The sequence below is a fragment of the Galeopterus variegatus genome, unplaced genomic scaffold (assembly GCF_000696425.1).
Source record: "Galeopterus variegatus unplaced genomic scaffold, G_variegatus-3.0.2 Scaffold2114, whole genome shotgun sequence".
Classification (NCBI taxonomy): Eukaryota; Metazoa; Chordata; class Mammalia; order Dermoptera; family Cynocephalidae; genus Galeopterus; species Galeopterus variegatus.
The window spans coordinates 105,548-127,753 of NW_007728225.1; the positions used below are offsets into that span (position 1 = coordinate 105,548).

The window sequence follows — 22,206 nt, forward strand, 5'->3', positions numbered from 1 at the left end:
AAATCAAAGCAGCAAATATATGAGCACAAATTATTGAATATTATATTAATGTCAGCTGTAAATTGAGGCATTAAAAATTTTAAAATATTTAAATTTTATATGCATCAAATGCCCTTACTGTTGCCTCATTTTTCAATGGCTAGGTTCTTTTGCATTGGGAGAGGGAGTCTTAGATTGGCTGCTAATCAGATATGTCAGTAACCTGTTTTTAGAGTAATGCCTTTTTTGAAGAAGGTGTTTAGAGCTCCTTTGTGAAGGGTAAGTTGTTAGGTTTCTGGTGAAATAATTCCAGAAGGTAGAGGCACGAGCCAGTCATCCCCTAGAGAGAATTCAGTAATAAGAACTTTCCTTTGTTTGTAATGTTTAAAATTTGCAAAACCAAAATTTATTATCTATTATATTGATAGATTGTTGCCATAATTCTAGAAGAAAGTACAGCCAACTACAAGTGCTCTTAGTTGTTGACCATAAGCATGTAGTGATGGCAAAGAACACACAGTTTGAATTAATTGCTTAAGATCTCAGGTTCACAGATGGGGCATTTGCTTGTGGCTCTCATTCTGGAGAGTAAACTTAGGTCTCTTCTGTTTTGTTTTTTGTATATCTAATATTTAAAATCTCCCACATCTGGTTTAATGTTTATAGGAGGGAGAATTGCTATGTTCTAGGTTTCTTATATATAACATTGATTAGATACATTTGTTCTTTGATTTAGCAAATATTATTCGATCCAGGCACTGTGCCAGGTTCTTAGGATTCAAAATTAGGGTAATTCCTCTCCTTAGTTTATGACAAATTATTCATTGATTGCCTTTGTGATTAGGCATTGAATAGTTAAAATCTTTTGGTGTTTGGTCCTGAGATTCTTGCTTCCTTTGTTGTAAGATTTTGTTACTAACTTTTCTGAATCATCTTGTGGTCAGAGTTCAGTGTTGTATTATCTTGGGTTCATGGGTTATAACCCTATTTTGTGTTTTTCCTAAAGCTTTAAGAGATGATTGGTAGGTGTCCTTGTATTTCCTGTGCCTGCCTAATGTCATTGAAACAGTGCACATCAGTAAATCCTATATGGTTATTAGATAAAAGAATTTGTTACTTAATTTCTGGAACAAAGTTTGAAAAGAAAGTTAACAGATGTGTTAGATATTTAGAATAGAAGAACAAACTACATTTATCTTCTTCCCCACTCCTGTGATTCTAACCTGGTCAACTCTACCAGAAACCCAAATCTGGGTGGTGGTGGTGGTTTTTTAAAAAAAATTAATGATACAAAGTAACAATAATGTCCTTTTGTAAGCAACAGTTTATAATCGCTAAAGGCTTAATTTTAGTTGAATAGAGGACAGAATTTATTTAAATCACAAGTTGAGAACGTTAAATTCTTTTATATCATTTTTTTCCTTCAAGAAATGCCATTTTTTATATACATATATAATTCCTCAGACATGGATATAGGCATATATAAATAACTTAACAAAGCATATTGCAGCAGTAATGCTGTGTCACTCTCCTTTCTTTCCCTGTTATTCACAAAGTAACAATAACAACTACCATTTGTTGACCACTTCTTAGGTAGATGCTAAGGGGTTTGTGAGCATTATCTCATCAGTAACCCTATGAGGACAGTTCTGTCACCCAGATAAGAAAAAAGGCTGAGAGAGATGAATTAATTTGCCCAGGGTAATACATGGAGCTGGAGTTTTGACTTGCCCCTCTCTCACTCCAAAGCATGTGCGTTAGAGTAAATGAAGCCAGTACTTGTAAAATAATTGAGAGGCAAAACATCTCATTTTAGAAAGCCTTATAAAAATTGATATTTTGGGGGAGGAATTTTTTTTTTTAAGCGCCTAGCTGTTATGGGAATTCAATCCCTTGACCTTGGTGTGGGGGAGGATTTTTAAAAAATGCTTTATAATCCCCATAATTTACTGAAGTTATTTTTTGAAAGTATAACCCGGTGTCTAGGCATGAAGGGGACAAGCTAACTGGAGTGAGGTTTCTGTGCCAAAGGAGTTCCTTTAGCTAGTTGAGGAAACAATGAATATACATGAAGATAAAAAGTAAACAGTTTTCTGTGTATAGTTGGAGTTTAAAGAAGGAAGGGTTATTGGCAGCAGTAGTTAGAGATTCATGGAGAAGGTGTACTCATTGACAAGCATCTTCTAGTTAGGATTTGAATATGTGCAAGTTGGGAAAATGTTTTTTGCAGCATTAGAGGGAGACTGGCACAAAAGAAAAATGAAGAAAATAAGCTTTTGTAATAAAATAAAAAAGCACAGCTTCTAATTATTTTAACTTTACTAAATTTCCTTTTTAGCAATAAAACTCTCTGAGAGGGAGTGTGTATAAGTATAGTATTTGCCCATATAAATAATAAAAGTTAAAGTAAATTATGGACTTTTGAGCCAGGCACAGTGTATTTTTGTTGCAGTTATTTTATGTGTATTTGTGTTTGTGTGTGTGTGCGTGTACGTGCGTGAGTCCTCATTAGGGTAAACAATACCTATGTACAAGAATGTATGAATCTTTAGAATTCAAAGGGAACTGGTTCTGTTCAAAGCGACTGATTTCTAGTAAAGTTAGTACTGCTTGGCTCTTGTTGCACTTGTTTCTCCAAAGTCACTACTAGACTCTTGGTGTCACTTTGAAAGATTTAGAGCTTTTCTTAGTAGAAATCTTGCTAAGAAGTGGCTACTTAACATATCACTCTCAAACCTTGCTGGTTGTCTGAAGTGCAGCTGTTCTTAGCTGAAGGATTCATAGTACAACTTCTTTATGTGCCTCCTATTCTAGGAAGTCAACGTAAAAAAAGAAGATAAGAAAATATTTTAGGATTAGGGCCACACATTATTTTAAAATATTTCATCCACTTGTCTTTGCTAGTCCCTTTTATTTAGCTAGTTCTGAAAAGTTTAAAGGCACATATTTGAGCAGCTTTTATTTATATATGAAAAGATTAGCCTGTTAGTTGAGTATTCAAGAGGCTATTTTGGAGTGCAGAAGAAAACTCACTGACTTTGGGTTTCTGGTCTCTGTTTCTACGTTGGTTTGTTTTTGATCTTGCATGACTTATTTGCCCCTTCTACAGGAGGGAAGCATTGTTACTGTCCATGTCTTAAAGAGGATGGATTTGTAGAGGAGTGCTAATTAGAAAGTACTTTGAGAGTCTTTGACAGAAAGTCACCTTACTCTGCATAATTGGTTTTCTAACTTTTAAAAATGAGGGAAGTTTTTTCTTCTTAAGATTTCTTAATGTTTCACATGTAGTAAACTTGACAACTTCCAGGGAAGTTAAGGTAGTAGTGAATACTATCTTATTTCTGAAATAAAAGGAAAGTATTTAAATATGTGGCCTTTCATCTTTGTCTTAGAAAACTGAAGCATAGAAAAACCTACCCTTGGTTATAGACAAGTTTGTAAACATGATGAAAGAAATCTGGGAAGTGCTCCTGTATATGGAGTGATATTGAATCCTACCCTGTTCTACTGGAAGTAGAATAAGGTGAGATTTATTTAGATTATAGCTGTGGATTCTCAGACATTATGTGAGGGTACTTCAGAAAGTTCATGGAAAAGTAAAATTAAAAGATAATATGAATCTGGGCTGGTCGGTTAGCTCAGTTGGTTAGAGCACGGTGTTGATAACACTAAGGTTGAGCGTTTGGATCCCAGCTTCCCCCCATCCCCCACCAAAAAAAAAGGATAATATGAATATGAATCTTTCAATGAAGTTTTTTACATACCCTTGTATAGGAATTCTGTCCATAAGTGGAGATAGCAGAATGGCTTATAGAGGGAGGAATTTGGTAGTGACTTAGGGGAGCTGTTAACCCAAAGAAAGGTAAAACTTCATAGTATAGAGAGCACTGGGCCAGAACCCTGAAACCACAGTTTCCAGTCTTGGTTCAAACGTTCATCTTCTTTGGACTTTGCTTTTTTCCACTCATAAGACAAAGATTTTGGATTAGATAGTTTTCCAGGACCCTTTCAGGTCTAAGATTCTTGGAGTTTGCCCTTGTGATATTATGATATATATATATGGTTTTTATCCATGGTTTCTGGATCCCCAAGGCAGGATTCTAACCTTCCCCTGCCTTTCTGACTTGGAGCTGGCCATAAAGAAATCCTCTGACCTACCTTGTGTGATTGTAGGTGATAAGATCCCCATTTCAGGAGAGGTCTTGCTCCATACCCAGGAAGAAGGAATGCTGCACAGAGAAGCCAAAAAGAATCTGGACAGACAGGTCTTGCTGGGTTTTCCCACTCTGTCTATTAGTATTAGATCACACCCCTTTTGTCCAATCATATTTCTGCATTGTTGTCCATGCTTCAGTCATGCCTATGTAATGAAGCTTCCATAAATACCCAAGAGCACAGGGTTTGGAGACCTTCTGGAGAGTGGCACACACAGAAAGGGAATGGAAGCTCTGCGCCCCTTTTTCCATACCTTGCCCTATGCATCTCTTCATCTGTATCCTTTGTAATATCTTTTATAATAAATGGGTAAAAGTAAGTGTTTCCCTGAGTTCTGTTAGCTGCTCAGCAAATCAGTCGAACCTGAGGAGAGGGTTGTGGAGACCCTGATTTATAGCCAGCTGGTCAGAAGCACAGGTAAAATAACCTGGAGCTTGTGATTGGCATCAGAAGTGGTACGTTGGGGGGTAGTCTTGGGGACTTTGCCCTCAACCCATGGCATCTGGTGCTATCTCCAGATAGATAGTGTGAGAATTGAATTGAATTGGAGGACACCCAGCTGGTATCTGCTGCAGAATTGATTGATTGCTTGCTAGTGGGGGAAAATCCCCACACATTTGGTCCCAGATGTCTGTCTTCTGTGTTGATGACTGTGCTGTGAGAGCAGAGGAAAAAGAGTCCCCCTGCCATCTAGTCAACCCGTATTTTGTCTTTAAATAGAGGAATAGTTCTGCCTTTTTTAGGATATACCAAAGAGCATCTAAAAGATGCCCTTTTAGAGTGATTTCCCTCTTGTGATTTAGAGATTCTGTAACTTTTTAGGTTCTTTTAAGTGACTAATTTGCATGTCAGCAGCTGCCTAAGACACTGAAGTTTTCCATCAGGGTTTGTGGGATGGTAATTGTGGAACCAGTGCAAGTGAGAGCCTGATGTGTAGGCCAAATCTGTTAAAATCTTTTCCATATTCTTTCATTATGGCAAACAAATTGTCTTGTAGAGTGGAGGCTTTGGGGTAGCTAAAAGAACTTCTAGAGTCCATAGTTCTGGAAGGGCTATGTTACACTGGCAATTTCTTGTAAATAGAGTGCCATAAAAGTAGTTTAGTTGACTCCAAAATGTATTGAGTTTTGGAAAGGAGATGTATTATCTGCCAGCAAGATCATGTATCCTTCTTGCAGAGGGGAGGCAAAATTAATAATGTCTTGAGGTGTATTAATATAAAATATCTGACCACTCAGTGTAACGAATCCCTTTTTTACAAAATGTAGCTTTTGAGTACAGATAGTATGGTAAAAAGTTGCCTAGTTCATTAACCTTGTATTAATAACATTAGGTTTTAGGAATTTTTAACACCTTGCTCTTAAAACGAAATGTTTACTTTAGAGAAAACAGCTAGCTGGGCCAAGTGGCCTGGAGGAGCAATATTTTAGTAAGTTGCTGACTTGAACAAGTATTAGGTTAATGACTACTTGTTTGTTATAGGTGAAGTGATCTTTTCGTGAGTATTGTTTGGGGAAGTTCCTGGAAGCTCATAATAGTTTTGGGATTGGGATTGGGCATTTTGAGGAACAAGATAGGAGAAGGTATCTTCTAAACCTGGAAACGTGGGTACATCTGACATTTGGAACCGGGTTCACGTTTCTGTTCTGTCACTTTGAGGCCAGTGTGCAGCCCTACTCATTCCAATACCTGCCTTCTATCCTGCATTGGGAAGACTAGACAGATCTACTACTGTAGATGTTGAGCTATCTTGGAATGTTTGAACACAGCAGAACATACTCTTGCAGCAGGAGGTAGCTGATCCACATACTTCTTAATCTGTCTTTATTAAATTTCTCTTCTTTCGTTATCCTCTTTTGGCTAAAATATTATAGTTTTTCATCTACATTAGTGTGCTTTATTTGAGGGTAAAGCAATTAAATAAGTACAATAATACATTAATGCTTTTCAATATTATCTGTATATCATCACTATATGAATCTCCCAACAAGTTTTTGAGAGGGATTGTTCCCATATTTTAGATGAGGAAAATGAGCCCTAAGGTCAGAATGACTCCAATTAGGGTTATAAGTATCAAGATATGGATTGACTTCAAATCCTGTTGTGTTAGGCTCAGAAATAATAATAGTTGTAATGTATTGAGCATATGCAAGTTCCTCAGTACTATCCTAATCACTTCATGTACATTACAATTTTTGAAGTGGTCCTAAAATATTATGATGCCTTTTTATAGATGAGGCAAACAAGGATAAGAGAGTTTATCATAATCATGAGCCAGCTATTTGAACCCAGATCTCTGTCACTCCAAATCCTGAGTTTTTTTTTACTGTTGGTTTCTGTATGTTCAGATTCTACTCATTATTCAAAATCCAGCTTCAAATATCATCTCCTCTGTAAAAGCTTTCTTGCTCTTCCCAACTAGAAGCTGTGGAGGGGAATTCAAGTAGCAAATGATTTGTATCATTCTTATGATCCTAATTTGTTTTATATATAGTTTTATATATATTTTATATATGTTTTCTGTTTCTCATACACAAATTTGTTGAGGGCAGGGGCTTCAGTTAATAACGTACTTTGTGAACAGTATCTGCTTAATGTGTTGTAAGAGTCATATACCAGTACATATTTTTTTCTAAGTATGGATTCCTCTTTACTTCCTTTTTTACATCAGAAGTTGTTGTCCCTATCCCCTGAGGGATCTCAGTTCAATTCAGTAAATATTGGTCTTATTTTCAGTTCGAATGACTTTTGTTCCCTGATGTGGGGGTGTCAAGGGGAGGATAAGAACAGACAAAACTGAGAGCATTTATTCAATCTTCTCTGCAAATATGTACGTTTTTGAACTATTCCATAGTTACTTTTGCAAACATAGAGTATATAAGATGTATAGTCAATCAGCAATGCTGTGTTATCATCTAAGTTGAATCTGACATAAAGAAATTTGTTAAAGGATCTTTTGTTTAATACAGTTGTAACCAGATCAGTATGACACTTTCTCTGGGCCATCTGTTGGGGCATGGAAACATATCCTTATTATATATATAGACAAGCAGACATAATGATGTTTAGAAAAGTGGAATTACTTTTGTTATATTGCTTGCCCAAGCTTGTATTAAATTTTTTTATGTGTAATTCTTTCTTGTAACTTTGCTGATAAGGAACCAGAACATCAAAGCTAATTCATTGTATTTTGATTAATTAATGTATGTTGTGGTTTTCATTATAGCCAAGCATGTAGAGAAAGCAGTTTATTTTCTGTATTGATATTTCCTGTATACCTAGCAGCCATATGTATGAAACATGCATTTCTTGGAATAAAGGAGAAAGGGAACTTGTCCTTATCTGGCATGCTGAGATCCTTGTCTTGTAAGTTAGGTAATTAAAAATACCCTGAGGCCTACTGGATGTGTGGGTGGGTTTGAGTATTTGGTCACATTTTGAGATGATGTACTCTTCTCCTCCCAGTTGAGCTGTTTGCTTCCTGCTTCGGGGATGTGAGGGGAGTTGCTCATGAAGCAATCAGATTTTTTTCAGTTTTATTCGTGAACTTATAGGTTTCCTAAGTGATCTGGGGGTTTATCTTTTCCACACTGGACTCTCAAGTACTATTAGAAGAATAATTTGTGTAATAAAGTGTAGATCTATTATAACATGAATGTGGTTATGCTATAGATGAAGTTGTATAGTTCGTGCATATTAAACATATGGTATTATTTATATTTAATTTACAGATAACAGAAGTAACAGTACTCTGATTCCTTACATGCTGTTCCTGTATCACATGAAAAGCCTGATTCACTCCAGGCATTTTCACATTTTCTGAACACACTTTACTGTCAGTCTTTCATGTTTTGAAAAGATACTAGAGAAGTTTTTGGGGCTCTGTTCAGATAACTTGAAATGGGAAAATATAAAGAAAGCTTTAACTTCAGTGGATTCAGGAGTGTGGATGTGCGGTGGAGAAAGGATTAGTGGAGCTTACCCCCAGGTTAATTTGTTATAAAATAACATGGAATTTGAGGTGTATGTAACAGTCTCTTGATTTTTCCTTTTTTCTTTTGAAGGCCTTGCTTTGTGAAAGCACCAATAATGTCTTTTTTTGTGCTTGGTTTCGAGGATGAAGTGGTTGACAGTGGTTGTGTTCTTTGGTGTGTAAAGAACATGGGAACCCCCTATGCATTTTGGAGTTTAAACAGTAGTCATCAATTGAAGAGCTGACCGTTTTCAATTCTATGTAATTGTGGTTGTTCTAAAATTTATGATTTACCAATTTTTTTTTTATCTCTACTTGATTGCTCTTTTTGCTCTTATTGTCCCCCAGCAACCCACAATGAATCTACAGGGCAGCCTTTGGAGTTATAAACTTAAACTTGGAATACCATACTCTTACATACTTGTATCCTGTTTTCATCTAGTCTTTGCATTCAGCTGACCGTACAGAATAGATTCCCAATTAAAAGAACTTCAGTGATAGACTGGTTTATGTATATTAGTGACTTCATTCTTGATCATCATAATGGGCTATGGCTCTTAACTTTTGACTTCATATTCCTTTAAGAAAAAAATGCTGTGAAGGCTGAGAGAGGCATCTAAGCAGCAGTTCCTTTCTTGCCCCTACTTACACAGGTCCCTTCTGTTAACATTTCACACCTGGATTACTGCAGTGGCCTCTTTGCTTAGACTCCCAGTATCTATTTGCTTTCCCTTACCCCATTTAATGGAAGACTGTCAGATTAATCTTTTTAAAATAATTTTTATTATGTTACTCCCTGTTGTTGCCTGTTGGATTAGAGCCCAACTCCTCGGTGCTCCATACAGCCCCACTGGCAACTGGCATTAGTTATGCTTTTTCACCCTCTACTGCTCCCCTGTGTCAATAGCCAGTCTTCAGGTGGGCACCTGCTCCACTTGCATTTGAATCTATCTTTGTTCCTTACGGAAAGGTTTTTGCATTGTCTCGCCCACTCCAAATCTCTCCCTCCCCCCACATTCCTTGACCAGTCCTATCCCAGGTTCATTTCTTCATTGGTCAGCTACTGTTCCTTTATTCATCTGCAGTAGGTTGTGAAGTTTGTTTGTACCACACTATTAGGCAATGTGCTTATGTTGAAAGGCCTTATAATTCAAACACTGTGATTCCTGTTTTTTTTTTTTTTTAAATCTTTTAAGTTCTTTTAGGGGAAAGAATGTCTTTCACTACTTTTTGTTATTTCCAGTAGTGGCTAATATAGGCTCTGTATTTCGGGGTATATTCAATAGTGCTTTTTGACATCAGCGAGTACTTCAGATACTAAAACTTTTATTTTTTCAGTAGCCAGAAAAGCAGTGTTGGTTTTTCAGATATGGGAGAGAAGATCAAATTACCTCATCTTGGCTATGCTTAAGTGATTTGTGTGATTTCATTCTTAGTGGTGGAAGTGTTAATTAAAGGCATTAGATACAGTTATTGACAGTGCTTATGAGAAGTGCTTAATAACCCAGGAAAACATTTTTAAAAATTCTATTAATTTCATATACTGCATAATTACAATTATGCAACAAATTAGACTTTTCTTTCCTAAAAGGAGTATATTTAGATTCCAACCAAAAGGGATTATTTTGTTAAGAGACCACTACTATGGAAATATATTTTCAGTAGTAACCACTTGCCACAATAAGGTAAAAAATATTAAGCAGTAATTACTAGATGCCAGATTGTGATGATGCCTAGTAGAGAACTATGAAAAAAAAATTATAGCAGATATTCTTAAACAATTTTTTTATGATTTGAACATTTAAAAATAATCTTTGCATGTAAGTACTGATTAACTGACTAAAAAGGATGCAGGACACTTCCTTAATGAGTAGATATATGAGGATTTGGAAGGTCTTATTTCTTAACTGAAAGAGAAGGTGAAAATGAAAACTCTTTGCTTTATATACTTAATTATTTTTATTTTATTTATTTTTTGGTGGCTAGCCAGTACGAAGATCTGACCCTGGTGTTGTAACACCGCTCTCTAACCAACTAAGCTAACCAGCCAGACCTACATACTTATTTTTAATTTAAAAAATAACTGGCTTGTGACGAAACCACTGAACATTTTTAACATTCCATAAACTACAGTTTTCAAAGTGAATTGGAAGCTTAGTTATTATCTGCTTGCTTAAAAATATTTTAAATTTATGGTATGAGCCCTCTTTTTAAAATTGCCACTAACTTTTGTCATTTTGAAATTATGTTGAGATGAATTGTGTTGGCCTAAGAGAAAATGTTTTATTGTGGTGAATTTCAGACCACCATAATCTCAATTTTTATTTATTAGAAAATCAGTCATAAATTATAACAAAAGTATACGTTGTAACTAGTACTCCATAATCCCAACTCACCAACAAGCACTTATTTCCATTGTTATTTTTGTTGCCAATGTTGATCCAAAAGGGAAGGGTGCATGAGGAGAAGCAGTCTTTACATGTACAAGCTTGGATTTTACTATTAAAATTTAATGTTATTTTATAAGTATTACATAGTTATTATGGCTGTTTTTGGTGAGTTTACATTGTTGTATTACAGCTACCTTATTTTTGGATATTTAGTTTATTTCTAACTTTTTTGTTCTTATGAACACTTTGAACGTAGGGTTTTCTTTTGAAGTTTTTTTGTTGAGATAAATTCTTGAGAAAGAACACACATATTTTCTGAGGCCTTCCCAAAAAGATTGTATGAACAGTGAATGGATGGACTTGTCTTTTTTAAAGATTTGTAAAGGATATTGATTTCTGCTTTTTTATTTTAATAAGGTAAAACTTTTGTTTAAAGCTGTAGTAATAACTTTTATCAGTATAGTTCATAGTGTTTATGAAAACACTTTGTGTACTATCTCACTTGATTCCACAACAGTCTGTGGTATGGAGGAGCTAGATGAATCCCCCCACCAGGACATTAAGATTTTGAGAAGGGAGTGCTGAGAATTATAGTTTTCATGGGTCAGACAAGAACGTGATTATCAGTGGTTACCGATCACACTTCTTCTTTTCAGTCAGTTTTGATAGGTGCTTTCTCTGAGTTGATGTCAACTTCTCATTTTTTTGGTGGCTGGCCAGTACAGATATCAGACGCTGGACCTTGGTGTTTATCAGCACCATACTATAACCAGCTGAGCTAACTTGCCATCCCTCAACTTCTCTTAACATATTGAGAGTGCGATGAAGAAATTAAACAATTTTAAGAAATTAAAACAATTTCTTTTGCTATGTCTTACCAGCTAGTTAAATATCAGTTATTTGATTCCTGTATTTGGTTACATTCCAGTGAAACTAAACTTGCATTGGAAGTTTGAGTTGCCAGGTAATAACACGATCAAACCTGATCATGGCTGCAAGGTAAGGTGTAGCACTCCTTAAGAAGCCAAATTTCTGCTTTGAGAGATAGCTCTGTGTAGCCTGTATTGAGTGTGCTAATAGTTACCTAAAATTTTATTCCTTTTGAGTACAGAGTAGTAGTTGGAGTGCCCATTTAGTGTTGAGACCATCAAAAAACCTTATTGACACTTCACTATTCAAATACAGTGGTGATATCGTCAAACAAGTCCAGTCCTTAATAAGTGTCTTGTGTCTTTGCAGTTTCTGCAAAGCTGTCATAATGGTTCTTGTAGTGTTTTGTTGGGGCTGTTAATTATATGGGATTTGTACTGAAATGGCTGAGGGTGATGGCTGTGCTTACCACATCTGCTTGCTGAGTACATAGGAGCATTTCATTGGCAGATCATTAGTATTGTGAAGTCTATTGGCTACTACTTTGCTCATAAGCAAGAATAGTGGCTGACTCTTTGAGTGGTTGAGTCAGCATTGTTATACCTTAACACATTGTATCTCACTTAATGTTCACAACAGTCCATTTCCTAGGTGAGAAAACTGAGGCAAAAAGGATTAAATTCACTCAGTTGGGTTTAAAAGCATTTTAAAAAAATGATTTCAGAGCATTCATGTGTTTTATCATTGTTACTTCTTTTTTTTTTTTTTTTTTAAAGATGACCGGTAAGGGGATCTTAACCCTTGACTTGGTGTTGTTAGCACCACGCTCACCCAGTGAGCTAACCGGCCAACCCTATATGGGATTTGAACCCATGGCCTTGGTGTTATCAATACCACACTCTCCCGAGTGAGCCACGAGCAGGCCCTTCATTGTTACTTCTTAAATAAGAAGCCTAGAGATTCTTGATGTTCTCAGTTTTTATTGTCCCTGTCAGTGTTTAAAGGGTGCTTAGTAGGGGTTTATGAGTTGATTGTGTAAGTGTGGCTTCGTATGTTGTCCTTTTTGTTAGATGAAAAAAGGGGAAAAAAAAGGTGTTTCCAGACAAAATTTAGCAGCTTTCCAAGTGGCTAACATTGCTTGTAAACCAGTGCTTCATACTATTTTGTTCTCCAGAAGCCTCATGAATAAGCTTACTGACTTCTTTACTTTTAAGTCTTTTCTTTTACAAATGTGTGGTTCAGGATGGGATAAATAGTGTGTGTGTTAGTCTTCCAGAGATTTGAGAACAGACTGTTGGTGGGGCAATTAGGAATCCCATTTAATGGGACATTACAAGGGAGAGTACAAGGTCTGTTGTACTGCTGGGGTGATATGACCTCCCAAGCCCTGGTTGTCAGTTTAGGTCTTGAAATGGGCTTTTATTACTAATTTAGAGGTGATTGGATTATGGGATTGATCCACACTAACCAGAACCACAAGACACTAATGTATAAAAATGAAAATGCAGTCTACTAATTTTTAAGGAGAAATAACAACTCTCAGGTGGAAAGGATAATTGTGTTCAGTGATTGGCATGCTTGGTTATAGGAGGAAGCCAGTTTTCCTAAGAAGGTTGCTTGGTAAGAAGAGTTGAAACCAGGAAAGTGGTCTTGGGTGTTTTTAGTGTCTATGGTAATTAAGATACTGTCTGTCTTCATGTATTGATTGATTTTATAGAGATAGACTTCTTCGTGCATCATATAACCTCTCCCTAAATGTGCCAACTGGATAGTAATGCCTATATCTGACTACTTGGGTTTCCTTTGCTTTCATTAGAACAATTCCTAATTTTCCGTTGTCTTCCTTTGAAATTGTCAAATCTTTTAATCCTCTTATTGCCTAGTCTTTCTTTAAGGTGAACTTTGTAAACTTCTGCTGTGATCTGTTGCTTTTTATCCTGTCAGAGAATAGTCTTTTCTTTCCAAGTTCTTGATGGGGTAAATAGGAACTATTTTTTCATACCATAGTCACATTTAAATTTTGATGATTGAATTTTGGTGTGACATATTTGAACTTGGCAACTCCTGGTATTTATGCCTGTTGGTGAACCAGGATTTTAGCCAGTGCTGTGGATGATGTTACCTCCAGAGGGGTTACTGTTGAATTTGAAATAGCACTTCGATAACACATCATCACTTTGTTTTATAATTCAGTAGTTTCCAGCTCCTTTTCATATGATCAGATTTGAAGAGTTAGGTATCCTTATTTTAGTTGACTCTTGGATATAAGTGATTGCTACTAATTCTCAGTAAGCTTAATATGTCTAAGTTGATTTAATTTTGCAGAGTTTGAAAAGCCAGTCATTTTTAATGGAGAAGGGCTTCAAGACAAAGTAGGGCGAGAAAATGAAGTGGAATGGAGGTAATTACTTTTTTCCAAATTCAAAAGTATTTTACTTTCATCACTTGGATTTAAATATTAGAAATGGAACAAGTGTTTCTTGAAAGCAGACTCCTGAGGAAGTAATTAAAAGTATATGAAAATACCTCCCCATATTTGCAGCTGTATTAGGTACCTGTTTCTGTATAAAAATTACCCCCAAATTTAGAGGCTTAAACAACACAGTTGTTAAAGCCTCATAGTCCCTATAGGTCAGGAGCCCGGGCATGGCTTTGCTAGGTCCTCTATTTCAGGGTCCTTCACAAGCTGTGGTTAAGATTTCAGCTGGAAGCCTGGCCATTTAGCTCAGTCAGTCAGAGCGTGGTACTGATAACACCAAGGTCCAGGGTTTGATCCCTGTATTGGCCAGCTACCAAAAGCAAACAAACAAAAAAGATTTCAGCTGGGGCTGCATTTATCTCAAAGTTTGATCAGGGAAGGGTCTGCTTCCAAGCTCACTCATGTGGTTGATACCAAGATCCAGTTCTTCACAGGTTGTTTTACTGAGGGCCTCAGTTCCTAATGAACTGTTGTCCAGAGATCTCTCTTGGATCTTTGCCATGTGGGCCTCTATAGGGCAGCTCAATACATAGCAGCTGTCCTCGTCAAAGTGAACAGTCAGGAACGCGAGAGAGAAGAGTCCAAGCAAGATGGAAACCGCAGTCCTTTGTAACATAATCTTGAAAGTAACATCCCATTACTTGACTTAGTTATTACTTAGAAGCAAGTCATTAGGCCCAGCCCACAGTCAAGGGAAGGGAATTACATAAGGGCATGAGAACACTTGGAGGTGAAGGTCACTAGGAGTCATTTCAGATGTTGCTTACCACAACAATTGAGGAGTGTGGATGGATGTTTTGGAAGAAAGAAAGAAATACTAGGTTCTGTGTAAGATCCAGAGTTTTTTTTTTTTTTTTTTCCCTTTTTGTCTTTTTCCGTGTCCGGCAACAGATCGCAACCCTCAGTGTCGCCCCCGTACCGGACCGGGACCAGCAACGGGATCGCAATCCTCGGTGTTGCCCCCGCGCCTCGCTCAGCCAGTGAGCGGGAACCGGTCTGTATGTGGGATCTGAACCCTCGGTGGGAGCGCCGCCACACTCTCAAGCGGTGCACTATAGCAGTGCGCCACCGGGCTGGCCCAAGATCCAGAGATTTTTAAGAGCTTTGCTAAGTTTGCTTCTGTCTTTGTCCAAGTGCCTTGGTTCAGCATTTTGCTTTCTTTGCAATTTGCAGAGCACCTTCACGTCTCATACTTTCTACTCCCCTCTTCTCAGTCAGCATGCTGCGATCCTCCTCTCCCACCTCCTTTTTCTTTATCTCTTCCAAACTTGCCTTTTCAGTCCCTGCTGTTTTCATTGATAATAGTTCCTCAATCTTCTCACCACTACTTTGGGAAAGCATGTGAAGTTCTAGTACTTTTTGGGCTCCTCCTAACATTTATTTAGAATTTTTATTTATGTTGATTGTTATAGTGGGAGAAATGATTGCCTCTTGGTGTGTGACCTAAGGACTTGAGTTTTTGGTGTGTATTCCTTTGATACTTGTTGCAACTGTTACTACTTGGAAGCAGAATCTCCACATTTAGCACTTTACTTCTTATTTGCTGTGTTGTTTCTTTTTGAGAGAATTTAGTCTGGAAACAGCCTTGCTTATATGTTCACCTGCTTTTGCTGGCTTTGTGCATCATGACAACCTGGATGCTATAGTGAAAGATGACAGGATCCCAAAAGTGATTTTTTTTTTTTTTAAAGATGACTGGTAAGGGGATCTTAAACCCTTGACTTGGTGTTGTCAGCACCACGCTCTCCCAAGTGAGCTAACTGGTCATTCCTATATAAGGATGCGAACCTGTGGCATTGGTGTTATCAGCACCACACTCTCCCAAGTGAGCCATGGGCCAGCCCTCCAAAAGTGATTTTTAAAGACTTGAGCTCAAAGGCTGCTGCTTTCAGTAAGCAATTTAACAAATTATGGACAGACATTTGCATATCGAGTGTGGAACTTTCAGAAGTTATTTCCCTGAGGTTCTTTCTTTTTTGGTGGCTGGCTGGTATAGGGATCTGAACCCTTAATCTTGGTGTTACAACACTGTGCTCTAACCAATCTTGAGTTTTGAATAAAGATTTCCAAGTTTCTGTGGTGATGAACACTTAAAAAATTAAGGGATAAGAATGGTTTTAATCACCTTTGCTCTCTTTCCAATATTATGTGGAGCATAGAATTCTGGTATACAAAAGACTAGTTGATGTGGACTTCTGCTTGCTCTTATGCCCTACAAAATACAGGAGAAAAAGCAGAATTTTAGTCGGAAAGGGTATAACCTTTGGGGAAAGAAATTCTATTTGTAATTATCGGAAAATGCCTTTTTGAAACTAAAAGGAGAAAAAGAGGTTTGAAAACAAGAATTCTTGAATTGTCTTTTGCATAGATTATATTAATTTTCAGTATTTGTTCTGTGATTTGGCAGCTATTTTGCCTAGGGTGATACACCTGAATACATTTATTGAGAATCTACTGTGTGGCAGACATTGTGCTAGGCACTAAATAATATCTGTAATCATTACAGCAACCTGAAAAATATTTCCTTCATCAGTAAAAAGAGAATGGGGCCCAGAGCAGTTTAGTAGTATTTCCTAGGGCACATCAAAGTTGTCTAGTCCAGTGACTCTAGTTCCTGACTCTACTGCTTAACTTTGATATGGGCTCTCTCATTTTATCCTCCTCCCTACCTTCCCCCAAATTCCTTCAAATGAACATACCTCAGAGACATACCAGGAATTGACTGCTGCTTATAACTGCTCATCTTGCAAAAAACTTAGGTATCTATGCAGTTAAATGCCGGACCACATTGTAACTTTTGTTGTGGTTTTGTTTGATTAGAAAATAACAAATTAGGACCCGAAGAGAAAAGTTTGTGGGAAACTGCTTTGGTCCAGGTAGTAACCCATGTCTGTGAGATAGATTTATAGAGCTACTTAAGGGTAGATTAAAATTATGCTGAGAAACCCAGAAGTCAGGTTGGGAAAGCCAAGAGTCATTTTAGAGAGGACAAAGTTATTCCATTATCATTGGGTTATGGGTTACAAATAGGAAAAAGTAAACCTTAATTGTCAAGGAGGAGAGCAATGTTTTGTGCTTTGTGGTTTTTTTATTCTGTTTCTCTGAGAAATTCAACTCTCCAGGTGTGCCTTTTTATGCTCAAAAGCAGTGGTTAAATGCTCTCTCAAACTTCTTAGTTTCCTGTCTGAGTAATAGTAGTTGAAAAGGAAAAAACAAACAAAAAAAACAAAACAAAAAACCAGAGGAAATAAGAGGGGACATTCTAGTGAGTAAAGCTGGTGACCAGAATCAAGAATGAAGGGGTTCTAGCGAAATTTTACTTTGTAATCCTGGTCACTGATGCTTTGATCTTGTGGAAAAACTGTCCTGTGTTTTGGTTGAAGGGTACTTTTAATTTCCTTGGTTAAGGCTAGTTTAAAGTTCTCATATTGGTTTAGGACCAGTGATACCTGCGTCTCTATGAAGCATGGAATGGTTTGTGGAGTCACTTTAATGGCATTACCAAGTATTGTTAAAATTAACAGATGTTAGGAGATTTTATTTCCCTTCCAGGAATGTGGGAATAGCTTTTCTGTCTTTCCAAAATCTTAAAGTAGGTTAATGTTATGGTTGGGAAATGTTTTGGGTAACAGAATCTCTGTGTATAAAGGAGTGAGTTTTGCCTCTAGCATTCCATAGCTGAGGTTCATAGCTGGGTTCATACTCCAGCTTGAGTAACTTTGCATGGTCAGTGTGTACACATATAGGCAGAAGTGTTTTAATAGTTGTAGGCACTTTCTTTTTTTCACTGAGAGTCCTCTTAGTAAGCAGTTAGCCAATAGGTCCAGTATTAGTCCCCCCCCCCCCTTAAAAATGGCATGGGTTAAGTGAATAATTCTAGATATTTAAGCTGAGCCTCTATTGGATGGTTTGATCTGTGTCCCCCCCACCATTGCCTTAGACCTCTCTATGACTTTTACTAAATATACAGTAGTGTTCTGACTACAGCTTTGTAGTCAGAACACTTTAATTAAAGACTTTCTGAGTACCTTCAGTACCCTTGTCTAAAAGAAAGTGTTGACTGCTGTACTTTCATCCTTTATGAATTCTTTAAAAGCGTCTATTATTTTTAATTTGCAGCAGCTCTTGCCAGGTAAAAAGTTTTGGGAAACAGATGAATCCAGCAAAGATGGACCAAAAGGAATATTCCTGGGTGATCAATGGCGAGACAGTGCCTGGGGAACATCAGGTAATCTAGATCTAGCATCTGTACTGTGATTTATGCCTGTCTTAGAGCTCCTTTCTGCAGCAATTGGCAAGTCATGAATTTTATATCAGCGACATAAGCATGTCAAGCAGTGTCCTGTCCTGTAGTGTAATTGCCATCAAGGAGCTTATATGATGTAATTTATTAAAACATAATTAACACAAAATCAAATCTTAAATATTTTTGAAGTGCTAGCCTCAGGGGAATGGTCTTATTTGAAATGACCATAATTTCAGCTGTAACTTTTTGTTCTGTACTGCTGTCACCATACTTGGAATTAGAAAATCCATGCCTGCCATTTGAAGTTCATGTTTCTTTTTCCTTCCCTTGCCCCTGTGTACCATGTATGAGATAACCTATCTTTAAATGTGACTTGGGCTAAATCAAGTCACTGGTCACGGACATTCTTCTGAGAGACTACCCCTGAAGAGGGATGGGGAGAACTTGTAGAGGTAGACATGGTTCCAGCAGAAAGATGTGAGAGATGATAGAAAAGAAAGAGACAAAACCCAAAAGCTGATGTGCTGTGTTACAGCACAATGTAAATAAAAATGGACCCTCATGACAGTCATCAGAAAAGATCAAATTATGTTGTTTTTAAAAAGGGCAGTAAAATAATATTTTGTTGTATCAGTATTACCAATAAAATATATTAAAAGGAAAATCTGCTTGAAAGGGGTAAACATGAACTACTGTATTCCTCTGCTATCCTTGATAAATGAGGGGTGTGGTCTGTTCCTTAGCTTACGTAGAATATCATACTTAGTGAAAGACATAATCGGAGGTTTTGGCTCAACTGACCACGGCAGGTTTCCTGATTCCCAGTCATTGGTTTATCCATGAGACATCACTTTTAATTTGTTTGAGCCTCTGGCTACACTGTATCATGCTTGTGTATCTTTTTTGTAGATCATTCAGTTTCCCAGCCAATCATGGTGCAGAGAAGACCTGGTCAGAGTTTCCATGTGAACAGTGAGGTCAATTCTGTACTGTCCCCACGATCGGAGAGTGGGGGACTAGGCGTTAGCATGGTGGAGTATGTGTTGAGCTCATCCCCGGGCGATTCCTGTCTAAGAAAAGGAGGATTTGTAAGTTGGCTTGAGGAACTTGTTCCTATATCTCTCTCTCTTTTTTCCCTCTGAAGCAAAACATGCCTGTTTAGTTTCCTTAGATACTCACAGCACTAATTACAGGGTATTTTAAAACACTTTTATTGTAAATAGAGCTCAGCGAACATAGTAGGAGATGTAAACTAAACTTTTTAAAAATAGAGAAATAATATTTTGGGGGGACACATTGATAGTAATGTGAGGTAAGAACTGAAATGTAGATCTCATTTCATCGGTCTACCAGAAAACACCAGTTTTAGTTTAAAACAAAAACAAGAAATAAAAAAAACCCAAATTTTAAAAAGCTGAAGCTTTGGTGTCTGTAGGGAATTCCAGATCTGAGAGCAGTGATTTGCCTATACCCAAGGAATCTTAAAATGGATCAGATGTGTAGGATTATTCTTGTTTTGCTAACTAGTCTTTAATTATAGAATCATCTTTGGCCTCCCTTGAACAGCTTTGCTTCTCAAACCAGGCTTGTCAGGAATTTAGAAGTTCTGTCAATTCTTTATCTGCAGTTTTTTGGCATTCATCATCATTGACCTCTCTGATGCTAAACTGTAGCCAAAGCAGCTTCTTTGTCTATAGCCTCTTCTAAGTCTTAAGCAATCTTCCTCAAGCATCTTTGATAGCCTTTCTCAAAACTATTTTTTTCTTTATATCATCGACTTTCTAGATCTAAAATTCTTAAGATACATTTCCATTTGAGTCTTCCTCATTTTGTATTCATATTCCAGGTCACAGTTAGGAAGGCTGTGAGAAGCCCCCTGAAACTATCTTCTCTCCTTTTTCCTGACTCAACTTGTTTTGTACCGTTTCAGAGCCCTTTCGTCCTGAGATCATTTTGGGCTAATCCCAGCTATTGGCAATCATTTAAAAGACCTCTTTCCCTCAAATTATAATTTTGCCTCCATAATTATCTCACTTTCTTTATCTTAATAGCATTTTTTTATTGTTATATATCTGTTGCTGGGTATCAGAGGCTTGGTCCTGCTCTCCCCATTCCACTTTAAATTTCTTCAGAGTAACAGTAGTTCATTTTTGGTGCAGCTTCCTCAAGTGTCAAGTACAATTCTTGAGTACTACTCATTCTAAAGCTGATCTGATTGCTTCTGGGTCTTTTTTTTTTTTTTTTTTTTTTTTTTTTTTTTCATTGGGATCCAAGCCCTTGACCTTGGTGTTACAACATCATGTTCTAACCAACTGAGCTAACTGGCCAGCTATCTGACGGGTCATTTGACCCTGCAAAGACTTGGGTCAGATTTAGTGACTTGTGGATCAGATAGGAAGAAGTTCTTTTATTTGAACCTTCCTGAGGGGCTGTTTGGGAAGAAGAAGATCTATGCTTTGGACGTGAGGAATGAGACCAGGCCAAATTATCATTTGCCTGTTGTCTTATGGGAAGAATGGAGTTACTTTTCTTTTTTCATTCTATCTCCAGCTCACCTCTTTTTCTGTCCTCACATTCTTTGCATCTGATGAGCACTGATAACTAGATGGAAGTGCTGGCTTCTAAACATTGCCTGTAACTTTCAGTTATTTAATGGAGGAGAAAAATTAGTGTTGACTGTTAGTAAATTGCTGGTGTAGTGAACTGGAACCTGTGTAACTCTTGCTGTGAACTTTCTGTCATGTGTGTGACCAGTTTCTAATTCTTGGGCATTAGCCAGGAGGGTATGTGCCTGGATTATTCTGAAGTTTGTGAGAGGCAGAAAAATAATTGGGATTAAGAGAAAGATAAAATGGTAAGACTGAATTATTATTATTTTTGCCTTTCATTTTCCTCTTTTTAAATAATTATTTCAATAGGTAGTTATTTTTATGACAAAAGCTGTATCTTTTGGATTCAATATCTTGTTTTTTTTGGGGGGGGGTTATTTATTTGTTTGTTTTTTGATTGCTGGCCTGTATGAGGGTCCAAACAATACCAAATACCAAATGACCTTGGTTTTATGACACTGCCTTCCAACCAGCTGAGCTGACGGACCAGCCTTGTGTTTATTTTTATAAAGATGGGTTCCATTCTTATTTGTCTTGGGAGACTGGTGATTTTTTTTTTTTAAAGCTCTTTTACAGTATTGTAACCAGAGGAGGTTAAGACCTCAGGATAGATGAGTTCAGATTATTGGACTATCTACCAGCCAGGTAATTTACTGAGCTCCTGAGGTATGCATAAAGATAAATGGGAATTCTTCAAATCTGTGTTCCAGCTTCTTTCAGAAGGAAAGTTCTGAGCAATGAACTATTATCCCATATTTTGACTTGATTTGCATCTGTAGAGTGATTCAGGAGGATTGGTCAGTGACATCAAGCCACCATGTTGGGATATACAGTATTATCAGTTTTGTGGTTGTATACTGCTGATCTTATGCCTAACATGGCTTTGCTCTGTCTGTTGGTTAGGATGATACCTGACTAAAGCTCTGTTCCAGGAAACTTGAATCACCTTATGGTTGTCATGGTATGCATTGCATATTCTTGAAAAAAGTGAGCCTTTTGTTTCTTTTTAAAAATCTAGTGTGTGATTCAAAGTGTTGAGTTCAGAGAACAAGGAGGATAAGATATCTTCTTCTTGTAGATAATTATTCTTTTTTTTTTTTTTTTTGTCTTTTTTCGTGACCGGCAACGGATCACAACCCTCAGTGTCACGCCTGTACCGGACCGGGACCGGCAACGGGATCGCAACCCTCGGTGTTGCCCCCGCTCCTCGCTCAGCCAGTGAGCGGGAACTGGTCTGTATGTGGGATCTGAACCCTCGGCGGGAGTGCCGCCGCGCTTCCCAAGCAGCGCACTGTAGCAGTGCGCCACCGGGCCGGCCCCTTCTTGTAGATAATTATTCTAAGGAGTGGTGCTTGATAGCTTATGGGTCAGAGCATCCAGTTATTTTCACTTTTTGGGTGGCTGTACCAACATTACCTCCAGTAAGCCATGGAGAAGTCCCATTT

At 37.4% G+C, this 22,206-nt stretch overlaps 1 protein-coding gene across 12 annotated transcripts in view; it reads left to right on the top strand.

Moving 5' to 3' along the window:
* Positions 1-22,206, top strand: part of PUM1 (pumilio RNA-binding family member 1) — a 127,230-nt gene that overhangs the window by 38,393 nt on the left and 66,631 nt on the right. For 9 of the 12 annotated variants that reach the window (XM_008580500.1, XM_008580501.1, XM_008580502.1 and 6 more), the window contains 2 exons: positions 18,026-18,134; positions 19,062-19,240. The exons of the other annotated variants lie outside the window; for them this stretch is intronic. In XM_008580500.1, coding sequence (XP_008578722.1) covers positions 18,026-18,134; positions 19,062-19,240 — 288 coding nt within the window. The remainder of the gene's footprint in view (positions 1-18,025; positions 18,135-19,061; positions 19,241-22,206) is intronic. 12 annotated transcript variants of the gene reach the window in all.